A 15,813-nucleotide genomic window follows, 5' to 3' on the forward strand; every position below is an offset into this window, starting at 1 on the left:
GGAGTGAGAAATGCACCTGAGGGTCTTGCCAGCAATAATTTGTATATACTTACAGGAGGAAGTTTTTGTTCCTTCTGTTGAAGCTTGTATCCTAAGCATGGGTTCTGCAACACACAGAAGTAACAATAACGTTGTAAGAATACAGGCACAGATATGTTGTTATATTGGAGGAGCTTGAACATCTTTTCCCAGTAAAGCTTTCTATTTTTAAAATTTTTCTTCTTATTTTTTTTTCCAGTAACCAGAAACCTACTAAAGCAGAGAAAAAGAAGAGATGGTTAGAAAGGTGAAGAACTTCAAAGTCAGTACAGCATGTCCTAGGCATGCTGTGAATAATGAATTACAGCAAAAATGCTCAATAGTCCTGGGAGGGAAGGCCAGGAAACCTGTCAAAGAGAGCAGAGCTTTCAGCTGTTTGTGACAGCATCAGAGGAAAGTGGGTCTTGGAGCTCGACATGCTGATCCAGGAAACACTAGCCTCTTAATCTCTCTTCTCATGGAACTCTAAATAAACAGTCACGCCTCTGAGTCTATCACAACTATGGCTAAGGTCCTCTGTGTCTTGAAAGAGAGGATAGTTCATGAGTGCTACTGCCTCTGCAGAGAGCCATAGCTAGAAAGGAGAGCATGACATATTTCAAATAAAAATGAAACACAGCACCAGCCCCAAAGTGGTTACAAGGAAGGGAAAAAGAAGCAGCATTTTGAAAATAACAAATAATCTTGTAGAACAGCTGAAGGAAATGGACCTCAACACAAACGGCACAAAGGAAGCACTCAGAAAACTTAATGGAAGAAGCATGCTAGCATGAAGCTAGAGCTGAATCTCCTGAACTATAAGAACTCAAACCATGCCACAAACCATAGTCATGCATTTGTGTGGCTTCATGTCTTAGAGTCCAGCAAAACATACAGCCTTGCAGGTGAGGAAAGAAATAAAGAATGTGCTTGAGGAGTACTATCAGCTGAAAGGAAGAGTTTATAGAAAGAGCACTTTGTCTAAGGTGGCAATGTGACATGCCACAGTGGAGAGAAATGAAGGAAGTCAGCATGGAGATCCTAGGGAGCAGGACAGGCATCCTGCATGCTCTGTAGTGAAATACTTAACATGTAATGCCAGGCAAAAAATACGAATCTAGCTCCCAACAGAGTCAGTTTTTAGACAGAGTAAAAAAGCTAAGATTGCTCTGTAAGCCCTTCTGTCACTAAAAAATGACTGCAGTGTTACTTCAAGAGACCTAGCTACTGGTGATTTAAACACCACCTTCTCACAATAGCTTATCTTCAGTTAAAGAAGCATCACACTAGTAACTTATTTGCACCTGCAAGGATTGGAAAAAAAAACAAAGTACCCCAGACAGTATTGGTCAGGAGGAGACTCCTGTAGTGGCAGAGAAAGCTGACATGGTCTGGATTCTGGTCTGGGTGACAATAGTGGGAAAAAGGGTATCTGACCGGGTTTGGCACTGAGCAGGTCTCTTCTCCAATCACGTAACAAAGAACTACTCAGAGCTCCACGAGAAGACCTCAACAAGCAACCACTGAACACATCGCATTCTGCACTCCCTCAGGACAACAGCATGATGTGCCACTTGGCACGAAATCTGCCAGTGTAGTGATTCATCAGGAATGCATCCAGCGTTTTGAACATCCCAGCCTCCTCCTCTCCAGTGGCACAATAGCAGTAAAGAGGAGAACAGTACTGTAACAGCAGGCATTGGAAGAGATGTAAGCAGGGAATGGGAGCACTCAAGAACAAGAAATTTAGTTCATGGGAAAGAGAGGAGCAAAGTGCAGGGTCTGCATTCTTGCTATTCAAAGGAGAAGGCAAGGCGAGATCAGTGGAGTCAGTGACCAGCATGTCACCTCCTTTGAACAAAAATGATTCCAATAGTTACAGGACATTTGCTGTTAACTATGTGGTCTCACACAGATCCAGTGAAGCACCAGTGACAAGCCCCACTGAGAACATGAAAGAATATGGGCACATCCAGTGGCTCTTCTGTCAGGCAGCTGTGCCAAGATTTGAGAAGTAGGTCGCCACACACGAAGATGCATCAAAGGAAAGGCTGCAGGCACACTAAATGCAAAAGCTGGCAATCACACTGTTTTCCTTGATCTAGCCTGCAAACACTGTCATCTTACACTAAAACCTGTCTTTGCCAGACATAGCTTTCTCAAGAAAAGCTAACAGGACTCCAGCCTCTTTGCCAAGCAGGATATGTGCATCTTGTAAATGCTTGAGATGCTCAGCTTACACACGTCTATCCATGGCTCCCTCTGCCAAACTCAGCAGTAGAGACAGCTGCTTGTACTGTGGCCATACGTAAGGTAACTCTAATAGTTTAAATAATGGCAGTGACTTCTCACTGGGGTCAGTTACAGGAGTAACTCCAGAGGTTTGCAATCTGCAACTGCAGGCAGGAATGCTGAAAATGAAATTCGACCAGCTTGAAATGAAATTATCTGGCTCCTAGTATGCCAAGGCAGCCTCAAAAGTGGTTAAACTACTGACAGTGAGTTACCTGTCTAGATTAATAGACCCCACAGACCTGTCAGGAATTGTATGTGGAGCTCTGAGGAACAGAGCAGCCTAGGTAACAGACTTTTTGGAGGAAACATCAATATGTCTATACATCCTGCAAATTCATATGCAGTTGCTACGATTTACAGGAACAGGAGAAAACTGCTTTTTCAAAATATTTCCTAGCAAATGAAATACTTTTTTTTCAGTTGGGCTACTTGCAGGCTGACAACTCACAGGCCAAGTTAGCATCCTTTAATATCATCCAGGGTATTAAAAAGTATGCTTAAACTTTCTCCATTCATTTCTCAGTCCCTGAAATAGTTCCAGTATCGAAGGTGACATGCAGGCAGTGAGTTCATGGATGCAGGTGAATTGTCCTCTGCCAAGAAGGAGCAGTTTCAGTGCTGCAGAAGTAGTTTCAAGAAGGAACAAAGAGAAAGAGAAAGACTCTGTTAATTTAACTTACTTGCAGAAGTTTTTATTTCTTCTGTTGATACTGGTATCTTGCTGGTGCTTTCTGGAAAACACAAGAGGCAACAAGAAGTTATAACATGAAGTCAGATGATCTTCTGATAGCATTCAGCTCCAAGAAGGGAGAAGGTAAAGGGGAAAAAGGTGCTCAAAGAAGCAAGCTTCAGTGGGCAGAGGCTGCAGTTGGGCACCAACTTGCAAAATTTCCTTCTTGGAATAACTGAAAAATGATGACATCTACTAGTAGAACTGAAGAAAAATGACTGTTTCTCCTGAAAGAAGCCAGTTGTTCAATCTCTTATTTATCTCTGGGAATAACTGATCAGTGGCAACAGGAGACATCATGCAGATGGCTCTGCTTCTGGAAGGCTTCAGCATGAGTATTCACTCCGTATGCTTCTAGGCAGCTAAATTTTGCAAAGATGTGTTCCTGTTCATATCATTTGAATTCCTGGTAAGTATATTCAGTAATGTCACTTGCCACCTCAAGGAAATCTTCTAAGTCACACATGCAAACCAAGTCCCTCCTGGGATGACTGCTGGGAGATCTGTGATGAAAACCAAACAGTTGCTTTGTCAAAGAGATAAGAAAAGTTGTTTTTCAATACTACAGAAAATGGTCCTATTGCTAGTAATATACTGCCATGGCCTTCTTGTGTCTGCTTGTTGAATTGGCTGATGGCTACGGTGGATGCTAATGTCTTGCAAAATGCAGATGGGACAAGGCAAAAAGCAGAAAGCCTTTGTTTAGGCTTCTGTACAGACTTGTACAGAAACCTTGTTCCAATGACACTATCCATTGGTCCATGCCCTGCTGACCCCATAAGCCACAACTAGGTGCAATTTCCTAGATGTGAACAAATCGCCCTTCAGTTGTTCATGAACAATTTTGATCTTTTCCAAGTTCTCAGAACACTTTTCGGCCTCAGAGTGGTGCAGTACAATACAACTGCACAAGTTTCAACTTCACAGCTGGAGAAGAGCCACAGATGCCAAGGAAGAAGTCTTGCCCTGAATCCTCAAGGCACCAAGAATCCTCTGGTAGGCAGAACAAAAATAATTTAGGAAAAGCCTCAGAAGAGATATAGTTAAAGGAAAATTAGGAATGTTTTTATTCTGTTTGGAGATTCTGGATCAGGTGTTCCTCTGATCATTGTCCTCAGAGTCCTCAGAAATTTGACCAGAGGCCAAGCTCAGTCCAACTGTTTTCTCTCCGACATCCCTTTCATTAAACTTCAGTGCTGAGCTTGATTTCTAATTTCTTTCGTATTAGCTCTTATTTTATATTTTCTCCATTTTGGTCCAGTTTTCTTTGGCAAATATCTTGTTTGCCTGGGCAATATGTCTGTGTTTCATTTCGCTAATGCAAGCAAATGTGTTATGCAGCATTTTGCTGACAGTCAGTGATGTGCAGTATGGAAATGAATATTACAAAGTAGAATTTTTAAGGTCAAAACTTTTGCTCCAGGTCTTGGAACACAGCAGCCTGTATCCAGGCATCTTTCAGGACTTTTTTTTGGGCATGGAGGCAGTTTGCTTTGTGCAGCTGGGTTGTCTGAGCAATTAACCTTTGTTAGTCACAACAAGAGACAGAATGGGTCTGACAGCTGCATAGCTTAGCATCTGGCACAACTGGAGCAAATTTTTCTTTCACTACTTAAGAAACCATATTCCATTTAATGCCTGTTCTGAGCTTCATGGAGCATTTCTTATTGCTGTCTCTTCAGCCCAGCTGCATCAGTATGGATGCTGGTGGGAATATTTCCTGCCAGTGAAAAATACAGACACCTGAAATGTGCTGAGAGACACATTTGGAAAACATGTGGCAAGGTCACATCGTACCAAACCCACACTAACATTTATGTTAGCAACATTAACTGTAGGGGCTAACATTTTGAAGACACAAAATTTCTGTGTATTTCTTACTGAGGATAGTGCAGCATAATGGCAAAAGAGGCATTTTACTTCACCTGAGAAGGCCAGCACAGATCCACAGAACAAGCTAACCAAACACAAGAAGCAGAAAGATAAGAAGATGCTTGTGGGGGGCTGTCAATACTTGTCTGAAATGTGAGAGTTGGAAGCATTTTTCAGTCATGCTGGTTGCAGTTGCTGCCACATTCTGCTAAGGCAGGGAGACAAAAGCCTGTAGCCCTGCCTTCATCATCATGTTGAAGTCCACATGAGGAGCAGCAACCTCAGATGACCCATCCACTTCTGTCCCCTAGTGCTTCTAGGAGCACCTGGTTTTAGTGAAGCGCTTTTTCCTGAAACTGGATATGTTTGTGCTGGGGAAAGCTGTAAAAATATTGAAGGATGGACAAGAAATCCTTGCTTGAAGATGCTTTAAGGGACAGCTGCCTTCTCAGCCTCTCAGTCTCATTTCATTGGTACTCTGGCCAGCTCTGTTTCCTGCCCTTTGGCAAGACAGAGAAGAGTACTTTCAACAACCATGGGACTCACAGCAGCTCACCACCTTGCTGGGCTTGGTATCTTGATCCATCCTTCCAGGTAAGGAGCTTTGTTTGGGTTGCTGGGTGAAGACAATCCAATGTCTGGGCAACAAGCTTTGCTAAAATGACTCGAAGGGAAGTAGGAGGTCCTCTTCTTCAGGATAGACTCTTCCTCCAGGGTTAACCAAACCTCTAACTACCCTACAGCTGCTGTTATGAGGAGCCCTCTGCATGCCTTCACAGCCTTGTTTTGCCCCAGTTAGTGTGTTAAAGGCCTAAAGTAAAAAGCCTGCTTAAGCAAACTGAAGGGATTTGGTTGATATTGTGAGTTTTCATTCAGGCTTTGAAAGTGCTGGGGGCTGAGGAGGATTCAAACACTGTGAACAATACAGGCAGTTAGAGCTGCAAACAACGTTTCTGTCATCCTAAGATTTACTTTATGGTACTGATACAAAACTTAAGCCTTTTGCATGAGTTGTGCCATTCAGGTGACACATTCTAAATTACATGAAAAAAGACACAAGCTAGCACACACCTTGAGAAAAGGGGAGTATCTGTGACCTCTGTTACTCATTCTACAGATGGCAGAATAGAGAGCAGGTGTTTAGAAGGTGGAAAAGGCCACAGTCTGAAGCTTCAGAGGCAGGCAGGCACATGTGGTCAGGGACACAGGGAGATCCATAGATAAACTGACTTTTTGTTTCTTAAAATGATGGTGATTTTTAGCTTTTTTTCTGGTTCTCCAAGAAACTACTGCCTTGAATCAGATTAGAAGAGTACTGCCCTCAATTCAAATATGTCAAATTGCAAGGAAAGATCAAAGCTACTCTTAGGGAAATTGCTATGCCAAATGTGAATGATGGCCACGTTTCTTCTATGTGGAGATCGAAAGTAGCACAGAATCTTAAGGGTTGGAAGGGACCTTGAAAGATCCTCTAGTCCAACCCCCTTGCTAGAGCAGGACCTCCTAGAGAAGATCACACAGGAACTCATCCAGGTGGGTTTTGAATGTTTCCAGAGGAGACTCCACAACCCATCAGGGCAGCCTGTGCCAGTGCTCCATCATCCTCATAGTGAAGTTTTCCTTTATGTTTCTTTGGAACCTCCTATGTTCTAGTTTGTACCCATTATCCCTTGTCCTATCATTGGACATCACTGAGAACAGCCTGGCTCCATCCACCTGACACCCACCCTTTACATGTTTGTAAACACTAATGACGTCACCCCTCAGTCTCTGCTTCTCCAAGCTAAAGAGCCCCAGCTCCCTCAGCCTTTCATCATAGGGGAGATGCTCCACTCCCTTCATCATCTTTGTGGCCCTGCACCGAACTAACTCCAGCAGCTCCCTGTCCTTCTTGAACTGAGGAGCCCAGAACTGGACACAGTATTCCAGATGCAGTCTCATGAGGGCAGAGTAGAGGTAGACCTCTACTCTTGACCTACTAACCACACCCCTGCTGATTTGCACCCATTGAGAGTCTGACCCATTGCTCCAGCCAGTTAAAAACAAACTATGGCTCCAGGTGACCTCTAACTATACCAAAGAGAGAAGAGACACACTTATCTCCTGCTTTGATTAAGTCTCAGATAGATTAACGTATGAGTAGAAGGGACTTTTCTTGCATTTGAAGTATTTCATTTCTGTTCATGTACTCCATGAATAGTACCAGATTCAATATGTTAGTTTTATTTACTTATTCCTCTGCCATCTTCTTGAAGATAATCTACTGGCTACCTTCACAAGGAGAACTGCAAACTATAGTTTAATGAATGCTGAATAACAGATTCTTACAGATTATTGTACAACTGGGAGCTGTTAGTACTGCTGCAAAGTTTATGGATGCAAAACCAGAAGCTTGCAAGGGCCCCTGAACATTGACCAAGGCTCACCTCTACCTACAGTTGAGTAACATGAACAGATTACCTGAGCACTTTTTGTTCCTTTCAACTCAGGCAAAGTTGTCTCAGCCACCCTCACTAATGATCTGAACAACATCAACTCAGTTTGCATAGATGTGCAGAATGAGTTTTCATGTAATATCCGGCACACAACCCATCAGTTAGCCAGCACTGTAGACTTCTGAAATACCTCTGCGGGAATCCTCCCTATTGCACCCTCAGTCATGCTGTGCATGGCATACATTAGAGAGGCAGAAGATTTAGGTCAGCAGGTTTTAATGGAAAAGACTGACACCACATTTAGCTGGAACAGTGGCATGCTCAACAGTTCAGAAAACAAGGCCACTTACCTAGTTGTTTAAATAAAGGGTTTTGTGAACAAGTTTTCAAACATGAAATTGAAAGCTTTGGCTGTGGTATGCAGTATTCTCCCACTGTTATTTATTAAGCATTGCAAGGTGTTTTGTTCATGAGCAAGTCCATGAAAAATCACTGCAAGAATTTTGCCTGGCTAAAGTGACAAACTAGATGATCTCTAAAGGTCCCTTCCAACCTCTACCATTCTATGATTCTATGAAATTAAGATGCAAAAAAAACCCCAAACCATTTTCATTAACAAACCTGTGCCTTGTTCTTCTCCAGGAGAACTTCATGCCTCTACTCTGACCTCAATTACAATCTTTCTTAGGGGAGCTTATATGAATAGGACTGAAGGAAAATAAGAAGGCAGCTCACATGCTGTGACCAAGTTCTGCTCATTATAAATTTAAGAGACCAGAATATCTCCCACTGCTTGCTATTAAGATTGGTAAAAAATAGTGTTTGCCTACCTATTTTTATATGTATTACATTTTTAATCCACACATATGGCTATATAGACGAAGCTTAGTGTTTCTTTCATAAAAACAATAGCATTTTAAAGTCTATGTGGGTTGATACAGTTTGTATGTGTTGTGCTTGTTTATGTGTAGCAAAAACTTTCACAAGAGCAAATTTGGCAGTTTCAAGTAACAGCGAAGTTAATAATAACAGTAACAGCAACAAGGACAGGAATTACAAGTGCATTGACTTTTATTGTTAAGACAGAAATGGGAATTAGATCAGGAAGAAATAAAGCTCTTTGTTTACTGAGATCAACAAAGACATTTTTATAATTGCTTCATTTTTTCTGTGCTATGGAGTAGGGAATTGAAATTAGAAAAAATTCAGACATGATGTTAGTGATAAAGGGGTGGCTTTTCCTAGTCTTGGGCAAAAAGCTGAACACATTTACCTGGTTCTTCATGGGTTGTTTTTTTTTTTTTCTAAATGTATTGCTAGACAATGTTAGAAACATGGCATCATGTTAGACAGACCTTTGGTCTAGCCCCACAGTTCTCTTTGTGGCATACAGCAGCAAAGAAAAATTCAACTAAAATAGTTAAAGTTTGACAAAATTCCAGGCAATTAAACCCAAGATTTTTATACAGAAAATCACTAATCTTTCAGTGGAAAGAAAAAGAACCACATGCCCAGAAATATCATCACCTTAACTACTCCTGGTCTTAAAATACCCAGAATAAAGGGAAAGTATGATCCAGTTTGCAAATAGTAGGGCACACATAGTAAACATGACCTCGTGAGGTCATTAAATTAAAGGTCATAATTAAAGTTATGGTTCACATAGCAGAGCAGGTCGGTACAATCATAAGAAAGTCAGACTCTCTGACACATCTTTCTTTACTGCATTGTCACCTTGTCAGCTGGAGGTGCAAGGAAGCAACCTCTCTGCCTACCCTGGGGAGGTTCAGCCCTCACAGATATTCACACATTAGTTTTCTACAGGGGCTTCTGGGTTGCACTGGACCCCAAGGTCTTATCCAAAAGCTCCCTGGCAGGAAATAACAGAGAAGAATTAAATATACTGTTTTATTTTGGTTTGGTTTGGTTTGGTTTGGTTTTCCTGTTCTATTTTTTTTAACTCTTTCTTATGAATAGTGCAGATATGTAGGACCTATGTAAAGACTGTCCTTCAGGGCTCATTACCAAGTTTGGATCCCAAATCTGTCATTAAATGAGCAGGGGGAAGAGGTCAGGGAATGCAGGGGGAAGGAAAGGTGAGAAGGTCACCCATGCAAGGAGTCTGTCCCTGTTTGGAAAGCAGATGTTGCCCTCTGAGGCCTTAGGGATCCATGGCTCTTAAGTCACCAGATGTTGCCCATGCTGTTCTTCAAATGAAGGTGGAAAATTCCATCATTAAGAGGAAAATTAGGAAAAAAACTACTGGCAATTTATAAGCAACCATAAGCAGAAGGGGCTGAGTTGTATGTATGGCAATCAAACATGCACGATTTTATTCAACCAATGAATACTACAATGCATGATTCTAGATTATCACATACCACTGAGATGTTCCAGTTTGGATATCACTGAGTTTCCAGTTCAGACTTTTACAGATGAGACCCAGCTTCCAGGTTTAGATTTAATCCAAGTTAGCCTGCATTCAAGGGAGTTTGAATGCATGGTTGTATTTTAAACAACTTATGTTTCACAACAAGATTAGACAGATTCTAACGTCCCAGTCATAAATGCACCTGTAACAGGGCTTGCTTGCAAACATTTTCATTCAAAGCCAAGCTCCTGTCTCCTTGCACCAGGAGTGTTTTGCTGTAATTCAACACAGCTCAAAAGGATCTTGAAAAATCTGTTTTATGAAGCACAGGAATGAGGTCCCACATGCACTCCTCAGTAATGACACCACTCCTTGTCTGAGAAATAGAGGACAGTCAAGCTTTGGTTTTTTTTTTTTTTTTTAAATTATCTGTATCACTGCTGAGGAACAGCACCTACAGCTGAGTTTTGGAGTATCTTGGAAACAATATAGGAGCTTTCCATGTAAGCAGCTAATGAGCAATCAAAATCTATATTTATGGAAACCAAGAGCATTTACAAAGCTACACAGAAACATCTATCCATTCTATCTCCTAATGACATTGTGGTAAATAACACTTGCTCTTTTACGTCAGTCTCCTGACATCTGATAGTGATTATAATACCATATAGGTAGTGTAAAACCTCAGCACTTGACATTCTTTAGTTGATGAAACAGAATAGCAAATACACAGAGAGAATACAGTTGAACAGTCACTGTGTGATCACAAAACAGTCAAAGACAAATCCCACTGGCAAAGGTTTACATTTGTAATTCTATTTCTTTAACTGACTATCTCCTGTTTCAGAGCACACTGTGGAACAGAAAAGCATCCCTGGTAAATTCCCAGCAGTATCATCTTTAAACCTACCTCAGACACATACAGAACTTCTGCTTTGTTTGCTAATAAAGGCATGTTCATTTGATACTTCACAAGTGGCCGGACACTGGAGTTTGAATTATTGGAACTGAATTAGTCAAGCTCACACTTTAGAAACAGGATTTCAGCAGAGCTGCAGCATCCAATTCACTTGCAAAGAGAAGCAGTACTACTAAAACATTTGTGTACAATGGAAATATCTGTGAAATTCCATCAGAAGCAATCAGAACTTCCTGTAAATTAAATGGAAAGGAGCCTTGCAAAAACAACAGTCTATAATAATTGAAAACCATTTACTTACGTCTGAATACCACCTGCCACATGGGGAACTCTTTTCCTCAAGACATAAGTTTAAACCATGATACGTGAAATAAAGTACGTTCAAATACATTAATGATTTTGTCTTTATTAGTTTAGAAATCAACCTGTCAACATCAGTGAAAGTAAAAATGGTGGCAATCAAAGTGGTATAAATGTTTCTGAAAGAGAGGAGTGCTGGTTTAGAATTTCAGACTAGGCCATGTTTTAGGTTAAATGAAAGCTTCCCCATAGGCCTACAGTGCCTTCACTACTCATTACACATGAGAATAATATTCCCCCCCCTTCATCCTCTTCCTATATCAACTATTTAGATTTTGTCTTAGACTTGGTGTTGGTAAGCATTTAATAGAAAATCCTGATTTCTCCTGAGATCCACAGGAGGCATCCCATTTGTCTGGGTAAGGAAAACCAAGCATCTGAACAAGTCAGGCCTCATTTATTTTCTTAGTACACCTAATAGACTTCAGCGTTTCCACTCAACTTCACTTGCAAAGTTTTCTCTTCTTCCAAACTCTTTGTCGTTGCAGCAGATTTAATATCTGGTCTTTCTGAATATGATAGTAAAATAAAGCATCAAGCCTTACCATTGGTGTCCATGATGATAACACTGGCTTTAGTACTGTCATTCCCCAGTTTGCTGCTCACTCTGCATGCGTATTCCCCAGCATCGGCCAATGTGGCTCTGTAAATGTGGAGCTCAGAGTATTTCCTGTGAGACCAGAAATGACATGTAAACATCCTTTAGTGGCATTACAGTCACTTTATCAACTAATGCTCTCTTTTTTTTCCCCTCTCAACAGAGACTCTTGCCTTCTATTCTTACTGATTAGCACTATCCATGTTTGAAAGAAGGGAGAGTAAAAAACTTATCACTTTCAGGCTACTAGAAAACAGGCATATTAATAAACTGAAATGAAGATACTTGTTCACACTTTTCTGCCTGAGAGGAGTCTTTGTTCTTAAAGGAAATCTGAAAAACAACCTTCATCTCTCAGTTTAATTGTTGGCTATCCAGATACCAGGAGATGGGTGTAATATTAAAATAGATTATCCTTTCCTACAGGTTCATATGGCCAGTAGCACAACTGTGGCTAAAGTACTGTATTTTCCAACATCTGACTAAATAATCAGGAGATTAGGACACAGCACTATCTTTAACAATCTCTGAAGCCCCAATAGTAAATCATTCTCCAGCACTAACAAAAAATTATGGGCAGGAACATAATTTGCATGAAGCTACATTTTGTTTCTGGTTCAGAGATGTAATTTAATCAGTCTCCAAGGTTTTAAGATTAGATTTTAAAATGCAGAACTCCTGCCTACCCATTAATTTGGTAGGAACATGTTCTGGTGTCATTCAAGGGGTCCCCAACTCATGTGATGGCAATAATCTTATTACTTAGATTGCAGAGAATGACTAGCTTGGGGAAAATATGTACATTATTGCTGTTCCCAGTCTCTGTTTAAAAGAAGTGCTTTGAGGAAGTTTCTGCCTGTAGAAAAGGCTGATTGTTTTTCTTCAGAACAGTCACTTTGCAGAGTGCATGAGCGTTGGTTCCCCTAACTTGGCCTGTCACAACAGCTTGCATAGACATGCAATAGTTCCTATAGAGAACAAGTTATCGTTCAGCTGTACTTGTAAACATTTGTATAAATGAAGAGCATGCTGTAGCCTCAGGATGCTTCAAAAGGCAATGCAAACAGGCTCAGGTTTTTTTAGGAACTCCTAAGCAAGAGCACACCTGTAGCTTATATGACTTTTATTTGGTCACCTACTGTATGTCTACTGCAGTCTCTTTTTATCTCTGTATGATATTAAGTAATACTGATGTAAACCACTTTTGTGGCACTCTTAGCTTTTAGAAGAAACTCTTTGCCCCACACATTTATTTTTATACTCTTTGTTTTGCATGATACCTGTGGGAAAAGGCCAGGAATTGTGTCTTCCTTTTGTGATTTTAAGATTGTATTTAAAAAAGAGAAGCAGTGATATTTTTTAAGAATCTACTTCTAACACATCAAGTTTTTTCTTGTTTTTAGAAAAACTCTGTAAGGAGTTTTCTCTCTGGAAAAAAAAAGGAATATAATATGAATATTTATAGACTTCAGATTAATATGAAGACATATTAGGACAGAATTCAAAAAAGCTGAGGAGAAGATGACTCCTTAATGGCTGTGATTGAAGCAGCACCCTAGAAGTACAGTACGCCAACAGTACCCGCTTAAAGCCCCTGATAAAGGATTTTGTATTCAAATGTTACACCAAAAACCGCACCATCTCCCTATAATATTTTCTTATGCTATATCTTTGCCTCATTGCCAATATGACACTGCTGAGCTTGTATTCATACACAAAAGGGAAAGAATACATCTGCAGAATGCAGTCCCAGCCCACCTTATCTGACTGCTTGAATTCATTTTGCTTCCAGTTTCCATCTGTCATCCAGAATTGCCTGTCTGCGGGTAAATATCGAGGCTAAGCTTGGATGAAGTCCAAGGTACAGGGCGTTTACACACAAAGTTTACTTATGCACTCCCGCATCCAAAGCCATCAGGAAGGTCACATGGCAAACACTTTCCCTCTGTCCCAAATCCCCAAACCTGATGAAGGAGCCTCTCCTCATGTAATGAAGAAAGCCTGACTCTGTACAGTATATTACTCAAAACCAAAATATGCAGGCTTCACCTGAGTTTGAAACCAGAGAAGGAAAATGAAATGTTACCGGTAAAAGTTGACAGGTATGGCAAAGTTAGCTAGCAAGTGAAAAGGCCTTTTCTTGTGCCTGAATTTTTCTGTATCTCCACTGACACAAGGCAATAGCTTAGAGCTTGTACACACAAACCAATCAACCATGGCATTGTGAATCATCAGCAATCCTAAGAGCAGCAGAAACTCACTGACTGTATACTCTTACTCCATGACAAATTTGAGGTAAAAAGTGAGTGGTTTAAATGATTTTCATTTAAATTTCACCTCAATCAGTTTCTCTTGACTTTTCAGTGTCTATAAATGAGAAGGGGCACAGTCATTTAGTGTGATTCATCTGCTCTACTGTCATGTTATTGAATGTTGGGGCTCTCCCTCTCTCAGAGGGAGTTGACCATCCTAAAATCATCCTAGTGAGCTTAGAGGAGCTACCCCCGAGTCAATTTTACATGCAAGGCAGTCTTCAGCAAGCTAAGATTTGAAGAAACCTACATTGCCACAGTGTCTTCTAAACTCTTAAAAAAGTAGGAAAATACATAATTTGTGCTATTTCTGCAAATCCTTTGAACCAGTGGTATTCACATGGGCCAAATGCACCCAATCAATACAAAGCTGCAGCATTATCATTTCCATGCTGAAAGCAATACGTTTTTTTTTAGCTATATTGGCAGTAAAAGGAAAATGAGGGGGAATGTGGGCCTGCTACTAAACACAGAGATTATCCTGGTGACCAAGGCCAAACTACTGAATGCTTTCGTTGCTTCAGTCTTTATGGCCAAGGCCAGCCCTCCGGAAGCCCAGTCAAGCAAAGATACTAGGATGGCCTGGACAGCAGAGGACTTGCCCTGGGTGGAAGAGGAAGAAGTTAAAGACTTGTTGGCCAAACTTAACACACATATTTCAATGGGTCCTGATGGGATGCATCCTAGAGTGCTGAGAGAACTGGTTGATGTGGTTGCTAAGACACTCTCCATCATTTTTGAACAGTCATGGAGGACAGGCAAGGTGCCTGAGGACTGGAGAAAGGCCAGTGTCACTCCAGTCTTCAAAAAGGGCACGAAGGTTGACCCAGGAAACTACAGGCCAGTCAGCCTCACCTCCATCCCTGGAAAGGTGATGGAACAACGCATCTTGAAGGTCATCACTAACCATATGAAGGAAAAGATGGTTATCAGGGGGAGTCAACCTGGATTCACCAAGGGGAAATCCTGTTTGACCAACCTGATAGCCTCCTATGAGTGTGTCATGGTTTGACATGACAGCCTTTTCTGGTAAGGGGGCTGTAAAGATGGCTCCTGTAAGAAGTTGCTCACAGCTCTCCCCAGCTCTGAGCCAGACCCACTGCTGGGGCTGAGCCAATTAGATGCCTCCACAATCACTTTTTAAGAAGAAGCTGGAAGAGGAGGCTTCTTCCTGTTTCTTCCATTTTCTGCCCTTCTTCTTCTTCTGGCTGGTGGTGGTGCAAGGAGTAGGAACAGTGAGAGAAACAACCATGCAGACTCCAAGGTCAGTGATGAAAGAGAGGAGGAGGTGTGCTGGAGCAGAGACTCCCCTGCATTCTGTGGAGAGAACTGGTGAAGCTGAGATGTATTTTCATTTCTTTAAAGACCCTGCATCAGCAGTAGAGACTCATTTTAATAATGAGCCCGTGTCAGGGGCAGAGACTCATTTTGATAAAGCTGACCCCAGACTAGGGGCAGCGATTCACTTCATTAAAGGCCCAGAGCCAGGGACAGTGACTATGGCCGGAGGAGGCCGTGTCCTGTAGGAGGGACCCAATTACTTCACTACAGACTCTGAGCCAGGGGCAGTGATTTTACTCTTTAAACTATGGTCAGAAGAGGCCATGTCCTGAGGAAGGGACCCAGTATCAACAGCTGTAACTGTGGAAAGTATCGACGACAAAGCAGCTCATTAAACTTATGCCCAGAAGGGGCCTTGTCCCGAGAGAGGGATCCTATAACTGTAGAAACTGCAACCACGGCAAAGAATCCACACCAGAGATATTCACCAAGGACTGCGTCCCGTGTGAGGGACTCTGTATCAGCAGAAGCTGCAGCTGTTGAGAGCAACCCACACCAGAGAAGTTCATTAAGGACTGTGTCCTGGGACAGGAACCCCATCTTGGAGCAGGGGAAGAATGCC

General features: G+C 41.5%; 1 protein-coding gene across 4 annotated transcripts in view; it reads right to left on the bottom strand.

The window, feature by feature from the left end:
* The window catches only part of NRG1 (neuregulin 1), a 177,632-nt gene that overhangs the window by 126,409 nt on the left and 35,410 nt on the right, over window positions 1-15,813 (bottom strand). For 2 of the 4 annotated variants that reach the window (XM_062018012.1, XM_062018009.1), the window contains exons 3-5: window positions 11,546-11,670; window positions 2,994-3,044; window positions 54-104 (exon numbers count right to left, since the gene is read on the bottom strand). In XM_062018012.1, the coding sequence (XP_061873996.1) occupies window positions 54-104; window positions 2,994-3,044; window positions 11,546-11,670 (227 nt within the window). The remainder of the gene's footprint in view (window positions 1-53; window positions 105-2,993; window positions 3,045-11,545; window positions 11,671-15,813) is intronic. The other 2 variants (XM_062018010.1, XM_062018011.1) reach the window with 1 other exon arrangement.

Source organism: Colius striatus, chromosome Z (assembly GCF_028858725.1).
Source record: "Colius striatus isolate bColStr4 chromosome Z, bColStr4.1.hap1, whole genome shotgun sequence".
NCBI classification, from domain to species: Eukaryota; Metazoa; Chordata; class Aves; order Coliiformes; family Coliidae; genus Colius; species Colius striatus.